The 23,329-nt window shown below is 38.7% G+C and overlaps 1 protein-coding gene across 1 annotated transcript in view; it reads right to left on the bottom strand.

Moving 5' to 3' along the window:
- Window positions 1-23,329, bottom strand: part of LOC107739079 (S phase cyclin A-associated protein in the endoplasmic reticulum-like) — a 119,348-nt gene that overhangs the window by 20,665 nt on the left and 75,354 nt on the right. The window contains exons 24-28 of the mRNA XM_016551061.1: window positions 16,046-16,169; window positions 12,366-12,586; window positions 8,564-8,719; window positions 3,895-4,141; window positions 1,159-1,308 (exon numbers count right to left, since the gene is read on the bottom strand). Of these exons, the coding sequence (XP_016406547.1) occupies window positions 1,159-1,308; window positions 3,895-4,141; window positions 8,564-8,719; window positions 12,366-12,586; window positions 16,046-16,169 (898 nt within the window). The remainder of the gene's footprint in view (window positions 1-1,158; window positions 1,309-3,894; window positions 4,142-8,563; window positions 8,720-12,365; window positions 12,587-16,045; window positions 16,170-23,329) is intronic.

Here is a 23,329-nt window from a genome sequence, read left to right as displayed (position 1 = left end):
ATATATATATATATATATATATATATATATATATAACTAAAACGGAAATATTAACAACTATTTATATAGATACTTAAAAAAAAAAAAATAATAATAATAATAAAATGGCAAAACCACACAAAACTAATAAAACTTTAAAATTAAAATGAAAATAAAATATAAAAGATAATTCACAGTAGTAATAAAAACTATAACTATCTCAAAGACAATAAAATAACACTGATCTACACATCTACAAATATGATACAAATGTGCAATTTGTTATTTTTTATTATTGACTTTTTTTTTTGCAGCATTGCAATCCACAATTTTTTTGTCACTATTAGATGCGTTACTTAAACTATCGTCCAATATAAAATGAACGTAACATTAAAACATTCGGTATCATATTCAATTCACTAAAAAATAATAATAATAGTTTTCAACAAAATATTAGCAATTATTAGCACAAGTAAATTAAATGTGCTCACTTAGCTGTGAAAAATCTGTGATTAAAAGGATCCACTACATGGTCCGTCAAAAAATATGTTTGTTGTGGATATACTATTGTTGTCAGTTAGATTTTTCAACATTTTTGAAAGCTTCTTATGCTCACCAAGGCTGCATTTATTTGATGAAAAATACATAAAAAAATGTAATATTGTGGAAAATATTTTTTACAATTTAAATGAACTGTTTTCTATTTTAATATATTTCAAAATGTAGTTTATTCTTATGATTCAAAGCTGAATTTTCAGTATCAGCTTCAGTGTCACATGATTTTTCAGAAATCATTCTAATATGCCCATTTATTTTTGTGTAATTTTAGCATCATTACTTTCGTCTTCAGTGTCACATTCAGATCATTCTAATATGCTGATTTCATAAATGTTGAAAGCAGTTGTGCTGCTTTTTATTTTATATATAATATACATTTTTCAGGATTCTTTGATGAATAGCATTTATTTAAAATACAAATCTTTTGTAACATTTTAAATGTCTTTATTGTCACTTTTGATCAATTTAATGCATCCTTGCTGATTAAAAGTATATGTTTGGTGTGGGTACATTTGGTAAGAATGTTTAATATGCTAAAAATGCATCAATATATAATCATGATACCATATGTATTCATGAAACAAACGTGTTGGCACACAGTAATAATGAAGGTAATCCCACCTGGTTGTCTGGGTGGTTGACAGTGAAGTAGCCGACGCAGATGATGAGTTCATGGAGCAGCTCCTCGGAGCTGTGTTGAGAGCAGTACCACAGCAGAGAACTCACAATGTGTCTGAAGGCCAGAGACAGACCCTCCGCTCCTAAAACACACTGGACACAACAAAAACCTACATCAGAGCCTGATCAGTGGTCAAGTCAGCGAATAGCACTTTTTGAAAAGAAGCATTTCTGTGCATTAGAAATGCAAAAAGCCATGGGAAAAAGTTGTGCAATACAGGGATTTAGACACTATTAAAGGAATAGATCACACAAAACTTATTAATCATTTACTGATGGCTCATGTCATTTCAAAAACGTATGACTTCGTTCTTCTTCAGAACACAACAGAAGATTGGCTATGGAGAACAACACTGGAGGCTGTTGACTTTGATTTTATGGACAAAACCAGCTTTGGAACATCATGAGGGTGATCTTTTCTCAGCAGGAGACTTGGTGCAAGAGAAGAAGGTGAAACTTGCTGCTCGTGAAGCTCGAACTGGTTCTGGAATCAGTAGTCCCAACTCAAGACCCCCCCCAATTCCCTCAAACTAAAGAGATGCTATCTGCTGGTCTAGAGACAGTATTTATTAAACATGTCAACATGACTGAACGCCTCAGGGTCAGCACTGAATCTACTGACATTTTCTGCTGGGTAGGAGAGTGTTATGGGATGGAGAGTCTAAACAACCACAAACAACAACACCTGAAAATCTCAGCATATGTAATGGAAGCAAGACCCTGGATTTGTATCACCACAGACGGTCTGTTCGAATTGCCAGAGCGAACTCTGAGAATCGCTGTTGTTAGGATGTAGAATGAAGAATAATTTGCATGTGAATGCTTTTGAAGCATTATCTGCTACAATATTAAAACAAATATATGAGGGTCTGATCAAAACTCTGATCAACATGAAAAATTGCGAGACTTTTGAAATATTGCAAATTTGCAAGACTTCAGATTTTTTTAGTACCACTACTGAATATTTGTTAACACTATTGAAAGGCCTGCAAATTATGTAAATATTAAATTGTGAATAAATGTAATTTTAGTTAACACTTTAGGTTCAAAGTACTGTGTGTAATTATAGTGGTCAGTTTGTAAGGGTGACATTCATATGTTGGACAGAGGTAGAGCAGATGAATGCAGCAGAGCTCTTTGCTTGTCTCACAAAAACAAAACAAACAAAAACAAAACAAAACAAACCAAAACAACACACACACACACAAAAACAAAAAACAGAATGAAAACAAATAAAAACAATCCAAACCAAACCAAACCAAACCAAACAAACCAAAACCAAACAAACCAAACCAAAACCAAACCAAACCCAAAGCAAAACCAAACAAAACAAAACAAAACAAAACAAAACAAAACAAAACAAAACAAAACAAAACAAAACAAACCCAAATCAAACTTTACATTTTGGAAACCAAAATTAAAAAAAAGTAACCGTGTTAAACATGATTAATCATATGCATTAACACTTTGACATTCACTTTGACAGCCTTAATTGAAAATTTATTGAAATTTTTAATTTTGGAGTTCTCTGAATGCACCACCCAAGGTCAAAGACCAGTGTGCCACACGGTGACCTATATAATACGAAAATACTGGATGATGCTCAATTATCAAAAAAGCTGACGAGAGCTGGCACGAGAAACTGAAAAAGTGTGAGAGACCCAGAGTATCTACAGCAACACACTAAAGTAATTCATAGGTTTTCCGCCCTCCTCGTTCACGCCTAGGTGTTTACATGATGATATAGCTTAGCGATACCCTTCTTGTCTCTTTATCATGCCGGATGAAGTACGACCGGAGCCTGTGCATGTTACGCCACTCTCCGTCCGCATTACTCACCCGGAGCTTTCAACATGACCGGCCCGGGGTCAAAGGTCAGGTGTGTTTACATCCACCGGGTTAACTTTGTTCTGTGAAGATACACTGATATCCTACCAGTGGCTATGAGAGCATTTGGAGGAAACCCTGGCTGGACCATTAGCTTTGAGGCTTATGTCTTTACAGTCCCTGTTTGTGTGCGCAGACGTACCAACGCAATCATTAATGAGAGCCCAAGAGCTTTTTATTGCTTTCACCGTTCAGACCGTCTGTCTGAATAATGGGGCCCACATATCTGCCGCTAGCTAAAGGCCAACCCAGTGGTCTGCCTGCTGCGTTTAGAAAAAAAAACAAGCCGTGCCGCATTACTTTAAGCAGACAGGGTGGCTTCAGAGAGATGGACAGCATACCACAAAGGAGATGGTCACATACAAGGATGGAGATTTACCGCTGATTACAGAACCGGCTTTACTGATAAGATGCGCGTTAAATATCGCATGCGATTTATCGTGCAGCCCTACATACAAGCATCCTTCTGCAGGACTTTGAATCAAAGAAGCAGGATGTCACAGACTGTAAAAAGGACCAGAGCAGTAAGGTTATCCATCACGTGAGGCGTAGCTCACCAGAAGGCCGTGGTACTTTTCAGAAGGTAAACGTGGTCTTCTATAAAACACTTGAGCCAGATACTTTTTTTATAAGTGTGCTCAAGCCAGACCCTAAAAACCTAGAAATTTGGTGTGCTAAATAATTAAATGAATATTTGACCTGAAGATTTGTCAATGATATTAATTTCATTTTTCAACCATATACCATTTGACACATCTATATACATACAGGAGCCATATCGGAAATGAATACCTGGAAGGCTGAGAGGTCCAGCAGGGCGAAGGTGTTGAGGAAGCGCAGCCCCTGGAGGGCCACCTGGATGACGGCGGGGCTGTAAGGCTCCTGGGGGCCCACGGGGCCGGCTGAGAGAGAGTCGGGGGGGGCACTGTGGAGCAGGATGCAGTACAGCATGTGAAGGACGCCCACCAGGTCGGTGCTCTGCAGGAGGGCCGTCAAACCGGTGGGGTCCTGACGTTTGTTGTCAAAGATGCTCAGGGAACTGAGAATGAGAAATATGGTAATTATGCAATTTCCACTTTTTACAGGGTGTCTACAGATATGAACAAATTAAATTTAAGACTTTTAAATACCTTTTTAATACCACCTTATGTGAAATTTAAGACCAAACCTGTGATGGAAATACAGTTACGCATATGTAATATTTAATGTGTTTAATGTGAAGATAAAACAAAATATCATCGCTGTCAAAAATGCTATTTATTATTACGATACACAGTGAACTTTTCATATCAGCAGACAATATCCTATACAAAATATTCCCACTAAATCACAGCATCACCAAGATTTTTGGTGGTGTAAACGATTTATTCAGAAGCAATATTTTCATCAGTGTTCTATCAGCTTTTATATCATTAAATCTGCATGTTTTTAATATTTACCCCAGAATGTTATTTACCTTAATAAAGGCCATTATTTTTTTATTTTATTAAATGTATGCATCATCTTTCATGTCAGATTCTTACAATTGATCAAGAAATTCAATATACACTATAATTATTATTACAATCTATTTAACTCATTCTGACAAAATTACAACAACAATAATAATAATAATGAACAAATACCACTACTATTACAACAACAACAACAACAATAATACTAATACATTAATTTTAATGTAATTTTTGGCAAAATAATGAGTTGGATAAAAATGAGTTTTTATAGTTTTTAAAAATCTAAAATGTAAGACTTTTTTTTTATTCTATGCAATGCGAATCTGTAGATTCTGCAGATGCTTCATCCATATAAAAAAAATTGCATACACTTCACAGCATACACACTGCATTTAGTGTAAATTGCTTTGGATTAATAGCATCAAAGGCATAGTCTTGGGGGTGGACAATATGGGAAAATTCCTCTACGGCCCCATTTACGCCTAGTATTAACATCTGTTTTGGGTGATCCAATCATAACTGGTGCTAAACAGTGCTAAATAGGGATTTTTTTAAAAATCGTATTAATGGTAAATACAGGTGTAAATGAGGTCCAAAATGTTTTGTAATCTGATCAAAAACATATTTAGAGGTTCTACAACTAATGCATCATGTTAATAGGCTACAAGCTAATTCATCCTGACAGGCCACACAAAAGTAAAGGGCCTCCTCACCAGTCAATCATCCATTGCACTAAAACTAGGATTATGTGCCAATTACATGCGGCATTTATAGAAAACAAACATGTGAGCGGAAAATTTGGATCAATACACATAGCATGTGAAGCACATCAGGGTGTCTACAGATGTGAACAAGTTAAATTTAAAACGTTTTAATACCTTTTTAATACCACCTTATGTGAAATTTAAGACCAAACCTGTGATGGAAATACAGTTACGCATATGTAATATTTAATGTGTTTAATGTGAAGATAAAACAAAATATCATCGCTGTCAAAAATGCTATTTATTATTACGATATACAGTGAACTTTTCATATCAGCAGACAATATCCTATACAAAATATTCCCACTAAATCACAGCATCACCAAGATTTTTGGTGGTGTAAACGATTTATTCAGAAGCAATATTTTCATCAGTGTTCTATCAGCTTTTATATCATTAAATCTGCATGTTTTTAATATTTACCCCAGAATGTTATTTACCTTAATAAAGGCCATTATTTTTTTATTTTATTAAATGTATGCATCATCTTTCATGTCAGATTCTTACAATTGATCAAGAAATTCAATATACACTATAGGGCTGTTACCAATCAAATTCAATAATTTACACTGCAAAATTACAACTGCAGTAAATAATGTTATGAGATTAATGTTTTAAATAACATTTAGAATATACAAATAAGAAATGTTGGGGAAAAATGCATACTTGGTGGCAGTAAGTCACTTATTCATTCAACCGATTCCTTCATAACACTTTATCATTCAGTAACAAAACCGCCGAGTGTTGCTTGGAGAATGTGCAATACTTCTGTTCCGATCTTTGTTTGAAACTATTTTCGTTGGTGAAATAGAACAAAACAGTCAAAAGTAACTTAATATACTTAACTACTTTTTTGTTGAACTAATATCAATGTAACATTTACAATTGTGAAAATATTCAGCAAAACAGACCCTTGCCATTGTATGTTACTTAATATCCTTGCCATTGTATGTTACATGATACGTTACCTATATCATGTTATGTCAGCAGAGCACAGGGCTGTTGTATAGTGCACAGGGGAAGTGTGGCAAAAGGTAGCAGAGGTGTGGTCTGAAAGCATCAGAACCTGAGGTGTTACTTGTTGCTTGCTTAAGCCGCAAAAACCAAAGACCCAGGATGTAGGGGAGTGTGGGATGCCTGGTCCTCGTAGCTTCTAGATTTACTCGCTAGACCAGAGCCTGTCCGTTCTGATATAAATAATGAAGGCAAGCCCCATCTGTGAAGCATGCCTATGGGGCAGATTTGCTTAATTGGTAACATTTGGCCCTGCCTGACTCGGAGATCTTTTGTCAGTGTCTTGCCACCCATAGTTGATTGGTAGTGCAACTGAAGCACTAGGAAGGACTGAAATGCTCCAGAAAAGCTCTTTCTTTTCATGCTGAGCTGATCAAAATGACCACAGCTGATTAAAGACTTTACACTTCTGAGCATGGGATCAGGGACTGGAGATCAGAGAGAAAGAAACAGAGAGAAGTGAAGTATTGGGGCAATATAATAGGGCCCTCAACGTTAACGAGATTAATTAAAAAATCCTTAACGCGTTAAAATAATTCAACACGATTAATGCAAGATTACTGAAGCACAATTTCTATGGACAGAAAAAAATCTATTGAGAAATGGGTAGAATGTGATGGACAATGTTATCTATATAATGGATAGAGTGTGACAGAGAAATGTATAGAAAGAATACTTAAGTTGCACTGAGTAAATACAGCTGGATAAAACAAAAACTGTGTCCGTCTTCAATTCAGGCTGCAAACCCTCAAAAAATTTTCTATACCCACTGTATTATTATAATAATTATTATTATTATTATTACCTATTTAACATGCTGCCAAAAATACAACAACAACAACTATTATTTTTACTACTACTACTACTATTATTATTATTATTATTACAAAACCAATTGTATTTATTTTATCATTCTGATATAATAATAATAATAATTATTATTATTATTCTCAGGAATGAACACTGAGACACAGTGAGGGTGGCTAATGGTAATATATGAGGAGAGATAAAGACTTTACACTTCTGAGCATGGGATCAGGGACTGGAGATCAGAAACAGAGAGAAGTGAAGTATTGGGGCAATATATTAGGGCCCTCAACGTTAACGAGATTAATTAAAACATCCTTAAAGCGTTAAAATAATTCAACACGATTAATGCAAGAGAGACACTAGAGTTGTCATAACCAGCTGGGTGGCGTTATAGCATGCAACAGCTGGAACAGAACATAGCAGGCCAATAAAGGAGGAGCTATGACCTTTGAAATAACTCCAAAATCCAAGTGGAATGGGCTGAAATATGAATTTGTGCAAATGCAAGGACTCATTCAGACTATAGTTTGGGACTGAAACACAGTGGAGAGAGTTTCATTCAAATTGTTCTGAAACACATTAGCAGCATGGTTGAAAATATTTCGGTATCACTTTCTTCCTACATTTTAACACACCTTACAATCAGGCCCAGACGAAATATGCATTTTTGTTTCATTTCAACACCACATTTCATGTTATATTGTGTTTTCACAATGTACAGAAACAATCACTCCTACAATGTTTACAGTGCAATTTAAAGTATGTAGAAAGCAACAGTGCAGCATCACAGTGATTTGTCTTTTCTGCAAGTCAGGGTTAGAGGTCAAAGGCGGGATATCACAAGCTGTGACTATGTGGTTAGCCTCTGTCAGCAGTTGTGCATGCACAAACGTACTCCGACACACACACACACACACACACGTGGGTGGGCTGCAGGCAGGAGTTTACAGTGCATGGAGACAGAGCCGCGGGGCCGCTAGATGACTATCAGCACAGGCTCTGCAGGGCTAGTGTCAGACACTGGGAAATGGGCTGCTGATTGATGGGGCTGTTGTCTCTGGTCTGCACCTCTTCAGACATCTGAACAACAAAACTACAGTGGACTTCACCTATTTGTTTAGATAGGAATGAGGTTATCTACTGGTCTGGGGATGTTTGGGAAGGGTGCAACCACTATAAATAGATACTCTGGACCTATCATGATACAGTGATAATATGATTGAACCTTGAGAACCCTATAGTACAGATTAACTACCATATCCATGGTAATTGGTCATTCAAAAGCAATTTAAAGAATACCACAATATTATAATGATGTCCCAGTATATGCCATGCTACTCTTTTGTAACTTTTTGGTCAAAGAATGGATGACAATGATGGAGACATAGACAAAGTAAAGTATCATTAGAAACCACTCACCGACCAGTCACAGCAAAACACAACTTGCACATCCCATGGAGAAAAGCGGTGGCTTGCTCGAGAAAGGCAGTCATCTTGGGACACTCGTCAATCGGTCCTTGTACGTACAGGAAACAGCCGTCCAGCTTGTCGATCAAGCCCATGTTCACCACATAGCTGAGGGAAACGAGGGAAAAATTATTTTTTTTGATATTCAAATATCAAAAAAAATATTTGAATCACAATCATTTCCTTGAGTGGAACATCAGTTTGATTTTGGGTACATTTGTAGTCAATATTTTCTTTGCGTTGTTCGCCATTTTGAATGAATTTTCCACCAAGTTAGCCACACTACATGGGATTGCCTTCTAGCTGTGGCTTGCTCGAGAAAGGCAGTCATCTTGTGACACTCGTCAATCGGTCCTTGTACGTACAGGAAACAGCCGTCCAGCTTGTCGATCAAGCCCATGTTCACCACATAGCTGAGGGAAACGAGGCAAAATGAGTCAGACTTAACAACAAAAAAAACATTTGAATCACAATCATTTCCTTGAGTGGAACATCAGTTTGATTTTGGGTACATTTGTAGTCAACATTTTCTTTGCGTTGTTCGCCATTTTGAATGAATTTTCCACCAAGTTAGCCACACTACATGGGATTGCCTTCTCTGGGGTGGATGTAAAGGTGGCTTAATATTGGGCCAAAATGAGATATCTCAAAGATCAGCATGTAGTTTTGGACTTTCTGTAACAGGCTTCACATTGGGAGTACACTTATGATGCCATAAATGCTGTTTAAGTAGACAGCTCACGGTCATGAAGGCCACTGCAATCCAGAATGCTCCTGGCCTGAAATCTGAGCTCTCATCTGAGCCCGCAACTCCTGCCTATTATGTCTATATCTCTAATTTGTCTGGTCAAATGAAAGGTCTCATGAGCGTGTTGGTCCGCACCCTCCTGGCTACAAATCAGGCCTAATTACAGTATTAGTGGATGACTGCGTCTCCGTGTGCCAGCTCAGATCTAGAACAGGAGGAAAGCCCCCCTTCTTCCCTCATGGCTCAGGTATTCTGTCCCTCCACCCTCTCCCACCTCCGGCACCGCCAAAAGTCTCCTGGGAGTCAATCACTGGACCTCCCAGCGAAGTCTGGGCCAGCATTTTGTGGCTCCAGAGCAGCAAAGAGCTGAGTCAGTTGCAGATCCGCATCTCACACACACCACTTTAGCCTCCGTTTCCCAGTCTCCCCAAGTTTGTATCTTTTCCCCCTTCATTCTCTCTTTTTCTACTTCCCTCATACCTCTTTTTGTTACAGCTGTCAGTCAAATGAGGCTGCACTCAATAAAGGTAATTACAATTCTCCCTCCCCCTTCTTATCAACAGGTCGACAATCACCTGAACTAAAGCCCCTTGTTATGGCTTTATCCTCCTCTTGGGTTTGGCTCGAGCAGAAAGCGGCTTTCCACACACCATTGTGCAGCCTTTCAGACGCTTCATCCAGCCAACAAGAGCCAAAGTGATCAGTCACAATTAGGTCCAGCCAAAGGTCTAGCCAGCGGACCTGGGTGTGACTTATTCAAAGAGTTTTTTCACCTACATCAAATTAAATTCTACAAATACTGACCACCATCATTTGGTTTTCACTTTATTTTTAACATCTGACAGATACTGAGAGAAATGCAACAATTTGTTGGACTTATGAAGCTGCTAATGCTTACATTGAACCTTGGAGGTCATTTGGGAAATTAAGGTTTGAATCTGGTCTTCATACCACTTCTATTTTCCCCATAAATCTGTTTCCTTTTTACAGTCAATGAAAATCGCAATAGTCACAAAACTAAAAAAGGACTTTTTTTAATAAACAACCCATTATTCTTTTTATGGTCTTGTTTTCTGTGTCAAAACCGAAAAAAAAAGGTCTACTTTATTTTTTCCCTGCAGTTTTATTTTTGGTGATCCAGCCACTACTTGGCCTGTACCGGCCATGTCTGTAGGGTCACTCCACGGTCACAGCACTGGGCTTGAGACTGCTCGTGTCAAACAAATCACGGGAGGGAAAACTGAGGGATTGTGGGAAGCTTGGGATTCTTAGCAGGCTGGGCTGTCTGCCTTTCCTCAGAGAGCAGGGGAAAGCCCAGCACTGGCGCTCTCCTCCACACTGCCCTACTCTAATGCTGAGTTCAACTTCAAGTCGTGCACTTCCAGAAGGGAATTTTGGCCAATGTGGAAACTAAAAACTTTGGTTTAGAGCACGGATATAAGGAGGAGTTTCCAACTAATTTAGCAAAGAGGTGAATCCAAGAACATACTCTATCCAACCAGTGTGCAGAAAGCCAGGTCTTATTACATGCACAAGGCTATTATGTCATTAAACTGGAATAGTCTTTTGAACAAATTTCCCAAATGGTCTGTCCAAGCTAACCTCTGGATCTGTTCCAAGAGGTCATTCCCTACACAAGGGATCTCATTCCAAGAAACTCTTGTGTATTTTACATTGCAAAAAATATTGTTGCTAACAAGAGCCATGTCACTCTATATGGTTGTACGGTGTGTGGTTAGTGTGAACCCAACATTAGCGACTGATGGTATTTGTTTTCACCTCAGCTACCTTGCTAAGCTACTAATATTAAAGTGCCCCTATTATGTCATTTCGAATATAGCCTTTCATGCAGTGTGTAAAGTTGTAAAGGCGAAAGTGCACGATAAATAAAGTTGTTGTCTCCCAAAAGAAAGAATCGACTCTCAACAGCCTAAATGAGTTGTCAGTAATTAGAATCCCACTTCTGTGACGGCTACACGTCACATGGTAACACATTTGCATTATGCCTGCCTATGTTCTATGTTGAACGGCCGCGAACAACTTGACCCGCCCTCAAATACTGTAGCTTGTTCATGTGGTTAACATCATGTCAAGAAGACGCTGTGTCCTACGCTATGAAAGTAAATTTATTTTCACCTCCGAAAGATGAGGCTGCAAAGAATTAGCGGTACCACAGCAGTACGTCCCCAATCTTTTTTGTGTTCCCGTCATTTTACTGACGACTGCTTCTCTAATCTCGAGGATTTCAACACGGGATTCACAAATGCTCTTGAAAGATGGCTCAGTACCCAGTACCCAGTTTATTTGGACCAGCTGGCTCCACTGAATCACAACCTGTAAGTATGATGAATAATAGACGTTTATATTTTCTATTGAGCGTTCCAAATATGGAACTATGGCAATACGCGTATTGTTTGCGACACACGCTGTACGCGGTAGACCAATCACAACAGGCTGGGCCATCTGACCAATCAGAGCAGTGTAGGCTCACGGAGAGGAGGGGTTTAGAGACTGAATCTTAGAACTGCTTTGAACAAATCGTTTGAGAATCGTTGGAAATGAGGTGATAGTAAATGCATATTTTGAAAAAACGAAAGCGTTTTTTGACCTTGCATGCATGTAAACCTATTGTAGGAGACTCCCAAAACAATATTAGAAACCTTAAAAATAGCATAATAGGGGCACTTTAAAGAAAATGTTTTCCTGCCTCCAATTGCCTGATGAGCAGGAGGAGAGGTGTGTGGAAAAGGGAAATGAAAAGGAAAACTGAGCTTTAAGACCAGGATAGAATGTCACAAATACAGTAAAAAACAAACAAAAAAAAACCCCAAGGCAGGTTACTTTGCACTTGTTTGGCTGATTTTAAATCAGCACAGTTTTCTTTGTTATGTTCAAAAATGTATGTGATTATGTAACTTGTGTGTTAATCAAACACTGGATATAGCAATAGCATTCAAGAAGCTGGATCAGGAAGAGTCATGGAAAGAAAACGTATAAAGTAATAACCTGATGAGATCTTGAGCACGTGTGTTGAAGTTCTCACTCGCAGCATGTCTGCTCTTGGTGTCCGGAGTGCATATACGTGGTGCATCTCCATCCAAATTAGGTGGGTGCAACTGCCCCAGCGCTGTGGCAACTGTCTGCAGTAGTCCTGTAGTCAAACCCTCAAAGACCTGCTTATTGACACTGCGGCCGAAAATGGACTTGTCCTCATCTGGCACGAAGAGCTATGGAAACAGGTATAGATGTGTTAGTCGTCATTGATGGAAACAGAAAAAATAAAAGTCATTGCGAGTAGACCTGTAGTCACTACCTTGATCCTACCAAGAAACAAGACAATGGGGTCTAGACACGTTGGAGCTTTCAGGTTTCATCAGGAGCTACAGATGAAACATCTTCGTAAACCGCTCTCAACATGTCTACGAGCGCGTCAAACATGGGAAGGTCTAAAACTACAGTCATGTTCAAACAACTGTAGGCATTTTCTTTAAACTCTGTTTGGAGCTTTGATGCAGTGTTGTTACCGTCACTTACACCATTAACGTTGTTTGTACTGCTGCAAATCCTTCTATTGCTGCAGTTTACAATAAACACAATCAAATTAATTACATCCCTACAAGATGTACAGTACTTTAAGCAAACATTGAAACTTTTTTGAAATTTGCAAACACTTGCTCAACTGACTGATGGTTGTCTCTTACACCAACCTTGGCAGTGACGGACATCCGAGATAACTCAACAACGGCCCATACTGGTCTCAATATCCAGCCCAGCACTGCTGCACAATAGACAGGGTCATTTAAACCTCGGCTTGCATTTTAAAACATGTCCAATTAAAGCAGAGGGTGCAAATAAAAAGGATCCTGTCCTCTTTTGTTTCCACGCGCAAGCCATTAATCTTTGGTTGGAATCCTGATCTTCTAGCGCATAAATAACTACAAGGGCGCTGCTCTATTATTCATCAGCCCTGGGTTATAAATTGGTAGTTACAACTCGAAGCGACATTGTCACCGGTGGTGTGCCAACGGAGGGCATATGAGAACTCTGCAAGGTATTCCCTTGTTGGCGGGCACCACTGGCAGGCTTGAGAAAGATGGGTCATGTAACAAGAATGTTCCTTGGATGCAAGGATAGGGAACATAAATGGGTTTTTTTCAGTTAATGTTTATACATCAAAGAGTGATGCATGCAAGGGCAATAACTTAAACTGCCTTCTATGATAATTCTCTTTCATGCCAACTACTATCACAAACAGAATTAAAATGGCAAGTTAGTTAATGCTAATTAACCTGTCAGCATGTTTATAGCTTCCTACCTGAGCCTTGAATAAAGTTTGTTGCCACCACAGTAAAGCAGGGACGCATATTTAGCCAGTATAATTGGACCGTGCACTTTTGCATTTGCCTAAAAGTATTTTTTTTCTGTCCAAAAAAGTTATTTATACTCTGCATATACTTTGGTATACAAAACAAAATAATTTGATTTATTAAAAAATTAAAACAAAAAAATTAATGTTTAACATAACAATTAAATAATTGATTTAATATAAAAAAATATATAAATGTGAAAAAATGCAATGAAAAGTATAAATATGCTTGTATTGTGTAAAAAAATGAATGAATGAAAAAAAAAAAAAATTCTGTAACATTTATTAATTTCCCAAAACATTTTGCCATTTGTTATATAGGACAATTTAATGTGTCATATATAAGGTTAAATGCATTAAGGTGGTTTTAGACTAGTCAGACATCATTGGTTAAAAACAAGAAATACAAACAGACTTTAGCACAGGTACAGCCCACGTTAAATTGGCAGTTTTTACAGAGGAGTAGGTTAGTATACTGAGAGAGCAGGCAAAACCAGCTACATTCTCCACAAATCTAATTACAGAGAAGGGAAGGGTGGACGCCAATACTGGCCACAGTGAAACACACACACATACACACATACTGCTACATAGGTCAGCTTGCAAAAATAACTTAATATAATATTGCTCTTTACTGTATTTTTCACTTCACTTGGGTGAATATTCTGTCTGTTTCTATCAGTCACATATCAAATAATCAGTGGGCTGACTGACTGTTGAGTTTGAAATAAACCCCTGTACCCCCAGGAAATATTAGGTCTCTTAGACTGGGATGCACACTGACTGGGGCTTAATGATTTGCCAAACCAATGTTTCTTGCGCAAACACACAACCACAAGCCCTATATGACTCAGTCACTGGGTCTTATTCACTAATTGTACGCACATATTAAACATGCATGCACAGACATGATTAATCAAAATCTGCATCTACATTAAAATGCAATGTGAAAAAACACACACACTCACTCACATATTAGTAAATGAATAAAAGTGGGATATGTTCTGCATGAAAATGCAGCCAATTGTGTAGAATTTTGGTAATAGTGTTAGCACCTGTTGCAAATTCAGTGGAACAATTTTCTGTTACTGTTTATGATGTTCTTTTCAATCAACGCTGAGAGACTTACGTAAACATGACCCCAATGGCATCTGTGTCTTTCCATACTTTGTCTCAATGACATCTTAAAAAGCTTGAAGCGTAGCGTGATCTTGGTTCTGAAAGCCCCTTTTCCAAAAATCAAAGGGCAGGATGGCGGGAGCGAAGGAATGGTGGGGGGGAGGACACACCAAAATTCAGACAAAAAATAAGGGAGAGACGCAATGCGAAATGTGATTCAGCAGTGGCGCTTTCCCAGAACTTAAGATGATTCAGTGAGTCATATAAACAAGAGAAATGTTGTATGTATTAAAATCCATTTTGGCGCTTGCTTTAAACTGGTAGATGAGCTACATATGCTCTGGCAAGATGAACAAGGCAGAAATGACCCTTTAAACATGACAAACAGCACTTCAGGCCTTTAAAAGCTGAAGTGGAAGTCGCATCCTAAAAGTATTGGCTCACTCAAAAATGAAAATTCCATCAGTTTTTACTCTCCTTCATGTCATTCCAAACCCGTATGACTTTCTTTTTCAAGTGCAACACAAAAGGAGACATTTTAAGCAAAGTACTGGTCGCTCTTTTCCATGCAGTCATAATAAATGGGAACAGGAGGTTACAAGCTTCAAAAAGTGCCATAAAAACAGTCCATGCACTCACTAACTACATTCGTTTAGAGGTCTTTTTTTAGTCATTCGTGACCTTTGAGAGATTTTAGTTGTCATTTACTAATAATCAACTGCATTGAGTTAGTGAGTTGAACTTGTCGAACCATATCAGTCAGATTTGTGAATGAATCATTCACATGGGTGTTAAAAATTGTATCAACTGATTCACTGAAAAGATTTGACTCACAAGAATGATTCATTTACAACAAATCTCTTCTCCTCTCATTAATAGACTACCAATTTTCAGTTTCTAAGCATTGCATGAACCAGTTCTATGAAACTTTTGTAGTGCCATTTTGTAGCTAAAAAGTTTGAGTCCTTATTCACGTGCATTATATGGAAAAGTAGCGGCCAGGATATTCAAATTTTGGGATGCACAAAAGTAAGTAAGTCATAAAGGTTTGGAATGACATGACGGTGATTTTTGTTTTTGGGTGAACTTCCCCTTCAAATGACAGTAGTGTAGTGACAAAAGCTTGGATTTATGGCACATAACAGACTAAAACAGAGCAGGATTAAGCAAACTCAAGTAAGCTTGAGCCGCTAATACTCACTGTTAACTGATGGAGGAGAAGGTCCATGAGAAAGGTAATTTTGTTGCTGTAGAGAACATAGGAACAGTTGTTGTGGCATTGTATGCAGGACAAGTAATACGTGTTCACGGCAGTGCAGAGGGACCTAAGAGAAAGAGAGAGAGGGGGGATTAGTTTTCAAAAGCCTACTGCTTCTCCTGTTTTGAGTTTTCCATCCAAATGATCAGAATACAAAGCAGGCCCCATATAAACATTTCAGGGTTACTCCGACTCGCAGTGTAAAAGATCGCCAATCAGATGAGCCGGGTTCTCTGCCGTAATACAGTAAGGTTATCTGAGGAAATTGACACTTAAGGCTCAGAGTGTGAACATCACATGCAATCCAAGAAGCATGACAACACTTGGAATATTACGCTCAAGGGAGTTTCTCTCAGGAACAGCTCCTTACGCAATGTGAAAACATGAGATGTGCCCTGATGAGGGCTCAGTCGCTCACAAAAAAAGAACGACCGTGGTATTACTATGATTTTTAACATGGTAATGGTAATACGACTTTTTTTGACAACCATGATGGTAATAATACATTTAGTCATTTTTTGAACTTTGTATTTATTGAAGAATCCTGAAAAAAAATGTATCAATTTCCACAAAAAAATTAGGGAGCAATAACTGTTTTTAACATTGGCAATAATAAGAAATGTTTCTTGAGCACCAAATCAGTATATTAGAATGATTTCTGACTGGAGTAATGTTGCTGAAAATTCAGCTTTGTCATCACAGGAATAAATTACATTTAAAAAATGTATTCAAATAGAAAAAAAAAAAAATTTTTAATTGTACTAATATTTCACAATATTACAGTTTTTACTGTATTTTTAATCAAATAAATGCAGCCTTCCTGAGCATAGGAAAATTCTTTCAAAAACATTTTTAACAACTCTTAACCAACCCCATATTTATATGTAGAATACGACACCACTGCATTTTCACTGCAATATAGTACTGCCACCGCTCTTTATTGTAAGGGATCTTACAACCGACTCAATTAGATGAAATGGAGAAGAACTGGATACCGAACATCTGCCTTGCTTTCGCGTTTCCACCATCTCTTTCTCCAACTCGTTTTCTCTTGGCTCAGATAAGAGTCTAGCAGTCAGCACCTTCGGGCCAGCAAGCCACTGTCAGTCAGTCAGGCCTCCTGTATTTTGTCGGTTCCACACCAGCCCGAGAGGAGATTAATGTAGCTGATAACGGACCAGTCACTCCGCTCCCAATCCACCCCTCTTCCCAACCACCCCTTCATTAGTTAATATTTTCTGACAACTGTATATTTTATCCCAAAGCAGAGTGGCGGGGCCCTATCTGCCGTACGGACAAATGGAATCAGACTTTTCTTTTTCAAACCAGGCCATGTTTACTTCCAGCCGTAAACATTTTGATATCCACCGCAACCTTCGCCATCTGTTCGGCATTTTCAGCCAAACCGTATTGGCACTCGTAATAAAAATAGCGCAAGCCTCGAAGGCCTCGGCCTGTCAATAACTTTCACCCCGCTGACAAAAACACCAGTGTATATTTTACCCACTGGCGGGCTGATCAGGGAGATAGCGGTGCGAATATTGACATAGCGGTGTAAAAGCGTCAGACATGCAGTATGAGGCCGCAGGGAAAACATTGTGCCTAGTCTGCTGGGAAAGAATCCAAGAATTCCCTGCACACCTGGTAGCTTTGCACTTTCAAAGCCGCTCGATCGTGACCCATTATAGAAATAGTGTGTAGCCGTTTTTATGTGCACCGTTATTAAAGGAGTGGGGGTGGGGCAGCCCCAGGTGGCTCACACGGTTAAACGGCAGATTATAGAGCACACGACTAATTTCTTTACACTAATCTTATTAAAGTGTAAAACAGCTGTCGACTAGCCCAATCTCAACACCAACCCCCAGTGCTTGCACTGAACCCTCAGTATGGAACAAATAAGAGCATTTGGGGTAAAAAAGAAGCAGCAGAATTTCAGGAAAATGCTACACAGTTTAGGACGCTAAGCTATGAAGATACCAAACAAGTTGCTCTACCTAGCTTGAAGCGCCAGAAACTGAGTTTGTCACAAAAAATGTCAGACATGTCACAAAGAATGAATGCTAAGCACAGCTACTGATATGTCACTTAGTTATTCATCAGTAGTGATGTAATATCACATTAACTCTTGTAGCGCTTTGTCAGATAATTAGACTAAACCATTTGTTTGTCAGCTCTGCTAATTGCCAAAAGTGACAAAAAACATTTAAGCCTGTCTAGTATGAAAACGGTTTGCTAACTCAGTTATTTTCTAATTTGTCCAAAAATGCACAAAATAATTTGCTAAACAACTAAGCAGTATGATAAAAACAACAACAAAAAAAAAAAACATTTTGGTTAATGTGATGGATTTCTGGCAATAAATGAGAGCTAACTGTAGCTACTTGCTCGATATCTCTGTTTGCCATCAAAGGGACAAAATATAATATCTAAATTGTTTTAGACGTTTTTAAACATCAAACAAGTATTTGTCTAGTACTTGTCCGTTTTCAGAAACATTAAAACTAAGCTGTCAAAAGCGACAAAAAAAAAGTCTAGTATGAAAAATGTTTCTACCTCTTAAAGTGATAAACATACAGTATGACAATTAATTAACAGCATTAGCAACAGCTGTTTGTTTCTCTTGCAGTTATTTGACAAAAGTGGCAAATGTTACAGAAAAGTCTAATTTATTAAAAAATTAAAGAAATAAAATAAAATAACTTTTTAATGTGATGTCCATAAATGACCATAAATGAGCGCTAACCATAGCTACTTGTCTGATATCACAGTTTATCATCAAATGTGACAAAACACAACTAAACCATGTCTAAGCCATTTTTGACATTACTAAACTGTTTTGCTACTGTTGACTATTAACTGAGAGATTAAACAAGTACCTCTAGCTAGTTCATTTTCAGATGCTTTTGATAGCATTAAGTGCTAGAACCTCAGTTGCTCTTCATACTGCAATAGTGTAGATGTTACTGTGATATTCTGTCACTTTTAAAGGTTACTTGGGTGAGATATCAAATAAGTAGCTGTGGTTAGTTGTGGCCAGTTCTGGTTTATTTGTTGGGTGTTTGTCACATTAAATATCTGAGTTTTACACAAGTATAGACATGACTAAGAATTTCTGCAGCTTTTGACAATAAACTGAGCGTGAAATCAAACAGCAGTTGCAGTGTTTTGGTTAGTGCTCATTTTCTTTTGTTTTTTTATATGAGCTTTGTCAGCTTACACACAGACGCCTCACTTCATCTACCTGCTATATTGACTGCGTTCAACACCCTGTGCTGCCACTGTCTGAGTTATGGGAAGTTTTTTTTTAGGCCATCCATCATCTTGAAACCCATTGGATACTTAGAAGCTGTCACTGTCCTGCTTGAAATTATATCCTTACACCCTAGCCCACTGCCAGCCATAAACCAGGGTGCTTTTCCAGCTTGCTCTCCTCTAATTGACGATGATTAGCATGACATCCAACACCGGCCCCGTCATGCACGGTCTCTGCCTGTCTCTCCCCTTGACGATGACAGCCTACGTCAAAGATTTTGAGGAGCAATTTGGTGAAGTGCCATTGTAGTTCGTCTCAGGTTACTCGAGGAGTATGTAACACTGACCCACATGTGCCAGGTCGTCCCCGTGAGCACGCGGCATTCCTCTACCTGAGCGGACCCGAGATTCCCTTGTTGCAAGTTACGTTTTGACAACGGCAGGCTGTGCGATATGAGCTCTGCCATAGGCCGCCAGATCACAGCCAGGTCTACAAACAACAGGCATATTGTTAATCTGCCCATAATGAAGCATTATCTTGTAGACATAGGATTAAGTTGCCAGGCTAGCCAGTGGAGATGGTCTCTATAGTGCTGTACTGCACAGGAAAGGAAGAGATGGGACATCGAGAGAAAGAGTATGCTAGATGGCAAGAGATAACAGCTAGAGAGCTGCAGATAATAAGCGCCGTGATCTCATCATCTACTCAAACTGGCTTAACCTCAGCTAACCAAGAAAATCTGTCCCTCCGATTAGTCCATGAACACAAGTGGTGCAGACTTGCTTAAGGTGTGCCACAGGGCTCTGTCCTCAACACCTTGCCTTTCTCTATCCCCATTCATTTAACCCCCTGAGGGTTGCTCCTCAGCTTGGGTGGCCTCTGGCCTGTATGGGGGTCATTGGACTGACCTCTGGAACTGAATTAAGGCCATTTAACCCATTCTGAAATCCATAGGCTAGCTCAGAGACAGGGAACCAGATGGCTAAGAAGAATTCAAGATGAGGGGGAGATCACCCCTAGACTGTCTGTCTGGCCTAAAGTTGACGTTTCTCTGCAAGAAACATTGGCGTGATCTTGTCAAAATGAACATTCTTTAAGAAGGTGAAGCTAGCATGCTCTACATTTTGAAGCACTGCACAGACAAACCTGGACATGGCCGCTAACACAAATGGTCTTATGTTAAGGTCTCTGAGTGTCATCCATGTAAATTGGCTATCAAGCAGGAAAATAGCTTCACTTGGGCCTGTAGTTCACATTTCCAAATCTGTCAGCATGATCCCTATATTTGCATTTCAAGCTTTTATTCAAAGTGACTGACAGCGCATTCAAGGTTCATGTTTTTATCTATTATGCTTGTGTCTCACTCTACCAATTGAGAAATGTATAAGGCAGGAATGTCCAATCCTGCTTTTAGAGGGCCACTTTCTTGAGTTTAGCTCCAACACATCTGCCTGTAAGTTTTTAGCATTCCTAAAGCCCTTGATTAGCTAATTCAAGTGTGTTTAATTAGGGCTATAGCTAAACTCTGCTGGAAGGAGGCCTCCAGGAGCAGAACTACACACTCCTGGTGTAAAGTTAAGGCAAGTCTTCGACCGCCAGTCTAACATTTATACCTGCTTTTCAACAGGAAGTGGTTAAAAAAAATACCTTTGAGGGACAGAAAAGGGATCTGGAGCTGATGAGAAAAGGTGACGAGCAAATCCGTTTTCCAAGCGCCTGTCAAACAATCCTTCCTTTCACTGCAATCCAAATGACATTTAATTTGATTCTGCCGTTGATCTTTCCCGATATCCTGAATGATTCCAAGACATCTATTCCGCCCGTTGTTCCACAAAAGGCTGGCCATAAGCTGGGGCAAAAGTCCCAGCGAGCTGTCACGCACCACACGGCGCACACACACTTGCGCGCAGATAGACATGCCACATAATGGCATCCTGAAATGATACCACTTGGAGAGAGCTTGCGAGAAGCTTTCACTGGGCACATTTAGTCATCATGTGACATGGAGGTTGAGGTGACAGGCAGTGGCGCATCAATGCGTGCACTTCCACTTAGAAAAGTGAGACAGCCAGAGTCAAACAGTCAGGCAATCAGTTTAGCAGTCGCAAGCGCTCCGAAAAAATTTCACTGATGTGTGCAAGACCTCTGTGATTTCCTGTTGCTGTCCAGGATTAGTTTTACTAAAAGTCATTTGTGACCTTTTAGGAGCGACCTGTGGACTTGTGAGTGTGTGTGAGGCTCTAGGGATGAGTGTGACTGGATTAAGCTCTATTCTGTAAGAGAGGGGTCTGTGTGCTGACAGCAGTCTGGTCCAGTGCCCACCTTACAGCATTGACTTCCACCTCTCCTCCTCAGCAGTGACCCCTACTGGGAGACAATAGGACTGGTCTTTTCCTGAATGGATTGAAAAGTTCCATGAAGTCTGAGTGTAAGCAAAAATTATTACTAACGACCCTGACCACCTGGTCCCAGACAAACATTGTTTTAGAAGAGTAGAGTCTTAATGCTGAATGCAATTCATTTTTGCCTGTAATCTAGACACAGGAGACATTGTGGCAGCAAAATGCCATTTACTAACACAGAGCATTCAACTAGCTCTAGCAGCAACTGAGAATAGTAGTTTTGAGTTTTTTTCAAATAAAGCCAAGGTAACACTCATTTTACATACAGCATGACGAATATGACTGTGGGCAAATGCATAAAGCGCAACATAATATAAAATCACGAGTTTAAAGTTTGTCGATCGCGCATATCCAGTCAAGCTGAACTCTCCTCCTGTCCGCATTCAATTCGCACGGACCGACATGCAGAGAACACGCGATCATGCAGGATACAAATGCACACGTCACAAGATCTCAACTATAATGTTTGCCTTTCTGTTACTAATAATATTAAAGCAATCGTTAAAATACTTTTTGTATACATTTGAATTCATTTGTTTAACAGTTCTATCTGCTTATTAGATAGACTTCTATCCATATTAGACAGAACTGAACGACGACAGCGAACAAGAGGGAGAATGTGAGCAGTGTGTGCTCAGGCGCTGCCGTTCTCAGTGCCGTCAAAATAAAAGTCCCGCCTCTTTATGTAAGTGATTATATCAAAATAAAGTAAACTCTGACATATTATACACACAAATTCTTCATACAGTGGACTACCAGTAAAATGGATAAAAATTTGGGACCAAAAATTATTCAGACACTTTGACCTGACCATGTTTTGTTTAAGTTTTATCTGACATTATCAAGATGAATTTGTTCTGACACAGTTTAACTCTGAGTTCTTGTCATATTTTATTACCATTTTCTAAACTATAATGAATAAACTGTGGTAACGTATGAAATGTTGAAGGTGTCTGAATAAATTTCGGTTTGACTGTACACTGCTTGCAATGACATGATAGACAAGTCTGATCCCTAAAAACATGATGCTTCCTAACAAATTCACACCTCAAAAGATAAGTCCTTAAAACTGCGACCCAAATCTTAAATCCACTTCTCTGTTCTTGAACATAAATGTTTCCTCAATGTTAAACTGAGATAAGTGACACTTGATTGTGTATCAAATTAAAATGCACTGTGCCTTGAAAATGATATATGATAAATGAAAAAAAAACGTTTTAATTCTAATATAATTTAAAAAAAAACTAATTATAAAAAATGTAGTTTGTAAATAAAAAGTAGATAAATAAATAAACACTTTATAAACAAGCATTTGACATTTGCAACATAAATCAAATACACAAGCACTGACCAACCTGACCATTATAACCCTCTATATAATGCGACTAAGGGTGCTTTCACACTAGCACTTTTGGTGCGCACCCAGGTTCGTTTGACATCACAGTTCAGTTCGTTTGGATAATGTGAACGCTGTTTTCTGAACTAAAAAGGGTGGTCTGGGGTACGGTTCATGCGAACTCTGGTACATTTCGCTTCTGATGTGAACGCAATCGTACTAAATCACGGAGGTGA

The sequence above is a fragment of the Sinocyclocheilus rhinocerous genome, unplaced genomic scaffold (assembly GCF_001515625.1).
Source record: "Sinocyclocheilus rhinocerous isolate Xijiao unplaced genomic scaffold, SAMN03320098_v1.1 scaffold675, whole genome shotgun sequence".
Taxonomy (NCBI): Eukaryota; Metazoa; Chordata; class Actinopteri; order Cypriniformes; family Cyprinidae; genus Sinocyclocheilus; species Sinocyclocheilus rhinocerous.
The sequence above is the reverse complement of the archived record's forward strand: the minus strand, read 5'-3'. Positions and strand labels throughout refer to the sequence as shown.